The sequence below is a fragment of the Andrographis paniculata genome, unplaced genomic scaffold, assembly GCF_009805555.1.
Source record: "Andrographis paniculata isolate CXL003 unplaced genomic scaffold, ASM980555v1 Contig89END, whole genome shotgun sequence".
Lineage (NCBI taxonomy): Eukaryota > Viridiplantae > Streptophyta > Magnoliopsida > Lamiales > Acanthaceae > Andrographis > Andrographis paniculata.
In genome coordinates, this window is record NW_026137627.1 from 1,970,094 (window position 1) to 1,975,956 (window position 5,863).

At 35.4% G+C, this 5,863-nt stretch overlaps 1 protein-coding gene and 1 pseudogene across 1 annotated transcript; both read left to right on the forward strand.

Annotated features, from left to right (window-relative positions):
* Window positions 1-731: 731 nt before the first annotated feature.
* LOC127243024 (uncharacterized) lies at window positions 732-4,645 on the forward strand (annotated as a pseudogene).
* Window positions 4,646-5,292: 647 nt separating this feature from the next.
* LOC127242863 (uncharacterized) lies at window positions 5,293-5,637 on the forward strand. The gene has a single exon (XM_051262575.1). It carries the CDS (start codon window positions 5,293-5,295, stop codon window positions 5,635-5,637), a length of 345 nt encoding a protein of 114 aa, XP_051118532.1.
* Window positions 5,638-5,863: the final 226 nt, after the last annotated feature.

Sequence of the window (5,863 nt, forward strand, 5' to 3'; positions counted from 1 at the left end):
ACTTATTTTTAATTTATTTTAATTTTATTTGTATTTTTTTAATTTTTTGATTTGATCAAATTAAAAAAATATATAAAAGAAATGAAAAAAAAAATAATAAATCCAGGTGTCCGCCAGGTGTTGCTGACCTGGCGGGACACCTGACGGACACGTCACCTCCGGTGAGCCACGCGGGCGTCTCTGGCGCCGGAGGACTAAAACAACGAAAATTTTTCACTTATAGGACTAGTTTGCGACAGGCTCCACCTATCTGACTAAAATGATAAAAGGGTCCAACTTTACACAAAAAAAAAAAAAAAATTATTAATATTTATATTTTTTATTTTATGTTAGATTTTAATAAATTTATATATTTTACAATTAAAATAATTTTTATATAAAAATTAATTATTTTAAATTTATAAAAGTAAAACTATATTTTAATAAAATATTTTAATATAATTAATAAATAATCAAAATATATTTATCTGTGTAAAATGCATAATAAATTTTTAAGGGCACGTAAAGAATAAAATTTTTTTTTAAAAAAAATTATTTCAAAACGGTGGATAAATTAGCTAAATTAGTTTTTGGGTAAAAAAAAACTATTCTAAAAAATTAATTTTTCAAAAAATTATTTGTTGAACACCCCCTAATAATAATACGAAAGTAAAAAGAAATTAAAATTTGTGAAAATAAGACTATTTGATTAATGTGATAAAGCCCGACGACACCAGAAGGAAGAGCTGGAAATGGAAGAAAAGCTATCTTCTGTGGCCAAGACGCTTGCACCCTCACCTATCCAGCAACTATCCTCCCTAGCTCAAAGATGCAACGCTGTTAATTGGCGGAGGGTTTCCCCGATTCTCCAGCTCCACCTCACATAAAAACCGCCGCCGTTTCGGCAATCCTTTCCGATTTCAATCAGTACAGGTTCGTTTGTTAGAGCGTGAAAAATGCTGATAGATAGTTAACAGATGAGCATTTGGCTTATTTTTACCTCTCTGAGAATGCAATTTTTTATGTTTAAGTGTTTTGCCATATGTTGAAGGCATGTACAAGGAATTTGTGAGTATGTGGCATGTAAGATGATGGAAATGCATGGAATGAACGTTGATCCGCTCGCAGATGTAGTCGTTTGCTGTGGACAGTCTGAAGCCTTCGCTGCGACAATCTTCTCTAGTATGTAGTTGTAATACCTTATCTTATTACTTTGTAATCGACATTTGAAGTACATTTTCCATTTCAATCTGGATAATGTGATTTTTTCTTCAGTAATTGATCGGGGAGACGAAGTTATACTTTTTGATCCATCCTACGAGACGTACGAGGCTTGTGCTAGGCTTGCTGGAGGAATTCCAGTAAGATGACTCTAGTAGTAGATATGGCTGTTTATTCTCCCCCCTTTTTAATGATGTTCCCTTTTCTAATATCCAGAAAAATCAAGTGTTAAGTTCTTGTATTTGAATGAAAAATTGCAGGTTTACGTAAGCCTTGATCCTCCTCATTGGACATTGAATTCGGAGAAGCTGGAGAAGTCCTTCACGGACAAGACAAAAGTATTAGTTTTAAATAGGTATTATTTGAATTCTGAAGTTGAGTTTTTTCGTGGTTACACGAGTTGATTTCAAGCATTCAAATGGCAAGCATCCTCTAATTTAGAATCAAGAGAATGCACACTGTATAAGCTCTAAGTTTCAGAACTATACTAATTCAAAGTGGCACAGTCCTCACAATCCAACTGGGCAAGTTTTCTCCATGGATGAGCTTGAGATCATTGCTGAAGCTTGCCGGATAAGGGATGTGCTTGCTGTAACAGATGAAGTATGATAAAATAATGCTTTTAAATTTTTAATAATAATCTTTGTATAGACACTGGAGGCTCATCGTGTTATAGCTGTATCTTCTTTGGTGATTACTTCTTCACATGAGAATTTAATAGAATGTTCATCATGAAAATGACTGCATTGCTATTTAGATTTAGCCTTTGTGCGGCATGCAGAGTTCCCATGTGGTTGAGGTTTTAGTTTATAACTTGAATCTATATGTTAATTTCGTCCCCGACAGTTTTTGACTGTGTTGCTTTTCTTTTAAAATGACCTATTTTAGTTTTCTCTCGGGTAAAGGCAACTATTTGTTGAGTAAAAAGATATTGAATTCTCTCTGGATGTCCTAAGTTCATGTCACATCAGTTTCTGTGCTCACATTTTATACTGCATCGCATATTGTTCCATTTCCATTATCTTCACAGGTTTATGAGCATATAACATTTGACAATCAAAGGCATGTATCTCTAGCTTCCCTTCCCGGAATGCAAAGGCGAACAGTTATTACATCTTCCTTGTCAAAAACATTTGGTGTAACTGGTACATACATATTGGAACTAAAGCCTGTTCATATTTGCTTTCCTTTCCCTTAAACATGTTCCTGTTAGTTAAAGTTTAAATCAAAGTGTTCGCGGTGTGTATAGGGTGGAGAATTGGATGGGCAATTGCTCCTACTTGTATTGCTTCAGCAATTAGAAACATTCATGTAAGGATTACAGATTGTGCTCCAGCACCATTTCAGGAAGCTGCATTGACTGCTTTAAATAGTCCTCAGTCGCACTTTGAATCACTGAGAAGAGTAAGTTGTCCAATAATGGATCTCAAAACTAAGCCTTTTCTCAGCATAATCTAAATAGGAATAAAAAATTCTTACCATGATCAACATGAAATTGGATACTAGCCTTTTCTTTTCCCCCTCCTTTTGTCTCTATTACTTGTGCATATATAAAGTGACATGTAATGTTATCAGGATTACGAAGCAAAAAGAGATCGAATTTTCGACCTTATGGTAAAGATTGGGTTCAAGATGCAGTTCAAGCCTCAGGGGTCCTTTTTCTTGTTTGCCCAGCTTCCTGAAAGCTGCTCTTATTCTGATGTGAGCTCTTGCTTATTATCTCAACATATTCTCACGTGGTTGTCGTTCTTCTTTCTGCTAATTGTTGTGTTTGCAGGTTGAATTTGTTGAGGAATTGATTAAGCAAGCCGGAGTAGTTGCTGTGCCAGGGCGTGGGTTCTTCCATGGCAATCCTTCTGTAGATCATGGTTTTGATCAGAGGTATGTAAGATTTGCATTCTGCAAAAGTGAGGACACATTGTCTTCTGCCTCAACAAAGATCAGTTCCCTTTTGGATGCTACAGGGCATTTCAAGTTGTTTTAAGTTATGTTATTTACTACAATTTGTCATGAAATTATGTATGTCATTGGATTATTCTGATTAATTTACTTATATAGCATCTCTATGGCTAGTGAACTTGATAAACATGCCATAGTTTCGATCAATTTAAAGATCTTAAATTTGCACCGGCTGGCTGAAGCTCTAAAGCTCCTTTGCTGGTGTTAGTGATGGGGCTGCAACCTAGGAACTTATCCTAAGCTGCATCTTGTATTGCCTGATGTCTTCGGAGACATTTCTGTTACTGTTTGACTCTTGTTTTGTAAGTTCTTATCTTAGTTGACAATGCCGGAGGAGTATTTCTGTTGATTCAAGACTCCCCATGGTTCGGAGGTACGCTCCCGGATTTAATTATGCAGTTTCTTCCTAGTCTTGTGCTCAAACTATCCATCAATTATATCACTGTCATGAAGCAATTCCTGTTGCATGTTCATCACATACAGCAGCTCAGCCTTGTGTATTATTAGTCATGTTTGGGAGGAACTCTTTGATTCATGATATATATATAATAAATTCTGAGGTACATATCTTTGAGTTTTTCATCAATTATTTAACAACTTTTTTTATACTAATATTTTATTTTATTTTTTACATTCTCTATTTTATTAAAATATTATTATTTTTTAATTTTTGTGGCTAATTAATCCTACATAATTTTACAGGATTGAAGAATATTATTATATTTTGTATGGTCAATATAATTCCCTATATTTAACATAAAAATATATTTCATCTAAAAAGACCATATAAAAATATTTTCTATAGAATTTTTTTAATATAATATTTTAGTAAAAAATAAATATTTGATATGGTATTTAAAAGGGAAAAATTCGAGATTGTCCCATTGAAAACAAAATTTATAAATTATGTACTCAATGTAAAAACTCATTAATTTTAATTTTATTATAAACAATTTGAATCAATTTTGGTTTACCGTTATAAAAATTAACAAAATTTGCTGACGTCGAACGTAATTGTATCCGCCATGGCATCTCATTTCATCCTCATCTCTCTCATTGCAGAAGCGTCGAGTCGCAATGCAATGAGTATGTAGCTTTGCCATTGTGGAGAAATATGGCTGTTCCCTGTCGATTTCTTTCCGGAGGCAATCAGAAGCAGTGTAGCCTAGGAATATCAGGGTGCAAAATATCTCCATCCATCCCATATGAATTCCTTCCATCCGTCCGCGATGTGGCCGTCCATTCTGGTGGCGTGAATTTTCAAGGACTCCCAATATCTGATTGAGGAATTGGCGCGGGCATCGGCATCCTCCATCGCCGGCAGTGGCTGTGATATGGGTGGGTTCTTCCCTATACTCTTGAATTACTTTGCTATCTTCTTCAATTGTTTCCCGTCTATGTCATATAATAATCCAGAACGTGCATCTGCAATTGATTAATTCTGGTGAAAAAATAGAATGAGAGATATGAGAATGGGATGAGAAAGAAGTATGAAACTTTGCGTTGTTGATAAACACGGCCGTAGTAAGTCCAAGATAAGATGCGACGTCGTTATGTTCACATGTTCGTTAATTTTTTAAACGGTCGGCTAATTTTATTTTGAATGAAACCAATTTTGATTTTTTCACTTTATTTAAAAAAAAAAAAAAAAAAAAAAAAAAAGGTTATCATGCACAAATAGCAATAAAACTTTAGAAAGTGTAGGTAAAGATTTTAGCAATTGTAATTCTATAGAAATTGAAATAAAGGCAAGGCATATATATATATATATACACTACCCTTTATATATTCAATTCTTTTTTCATATATATATATATTAATTATTTAATTATGCTAATCTGCCGCCCTAAACACGACATATTTTTGGCCTAACATAAATCTGTAAACGTGAATTGGAATCTTTTTGTTATTTGTTAAATTAAAATAAAATAAAATTAGAACAGTCACCTAAAAGTCTGCCTCAAAGGAATTGAAATATTACTTATATAATTATGAGTGGGCAGCCCTACTTGCTCTCCAATCTCTACTTTTGGGGGTTAGGGAAACAATAAATAAATATTAGCACATTATGGTTGGGCAGTGTCTACCCTCCCTCTCTCTCGCTCTCAGAATCCGTGGTCTCTTCGGAACACCATGGAAGATGGCGGCCAGTTGAGTTTTCAGTACGGCGGCCGTGAAACAAGGCTGGATATCGTGAGCGGAAGAGGTCAGATTCATAGTCAAAATGGAGATCAGATGTACGCCGCCGCCGCCGCGACTTATTATCAGCCTTCGCCGCCATTGAATCGGACGAAGGAGATAGCGCCGCGGTGGAAGTCGAAGGCGTGGGGATTAGGTGACGCGGAGGCGGAGGTGAAGAGGCGGAAGCGAATCGCCAAGTATAAGATCTACACCGTTGAAGGTAGGGTTAAGGATTCGATTAGGAAAGGCGTTCGTTGGATCAAAAACAAGTGCTCTGAAATCATCCGCGGCTATTGAACGCAAAATCAGAGCCTCTCCTCCGGTAGATTACCATGGTAACAATACTTAGGTGATTCTAATTCTGGAGCACAATCGAATTTTCCATTACTTTTCTGAATCTATGAATCATCCTTCAATCAATCGTGTTTCATTCTCCTCGGCATTACTGTTGATTACTGGAGTTCTGTTTTGCATGCTGAGACTAGGCGGTCTGCTCTCGTATATTGGAATTTTTGAAAACGAT

What these genes read in the sequence shown, in the direction of transcription:
- LOC127242863 (XM_051262575.1), top strand. Translation starts at nt 5,293, where the DNA reads ATGGAAGATGGCGGCCAGTTGAGTTTTCAGTACGGCGGCCGTGAAACA.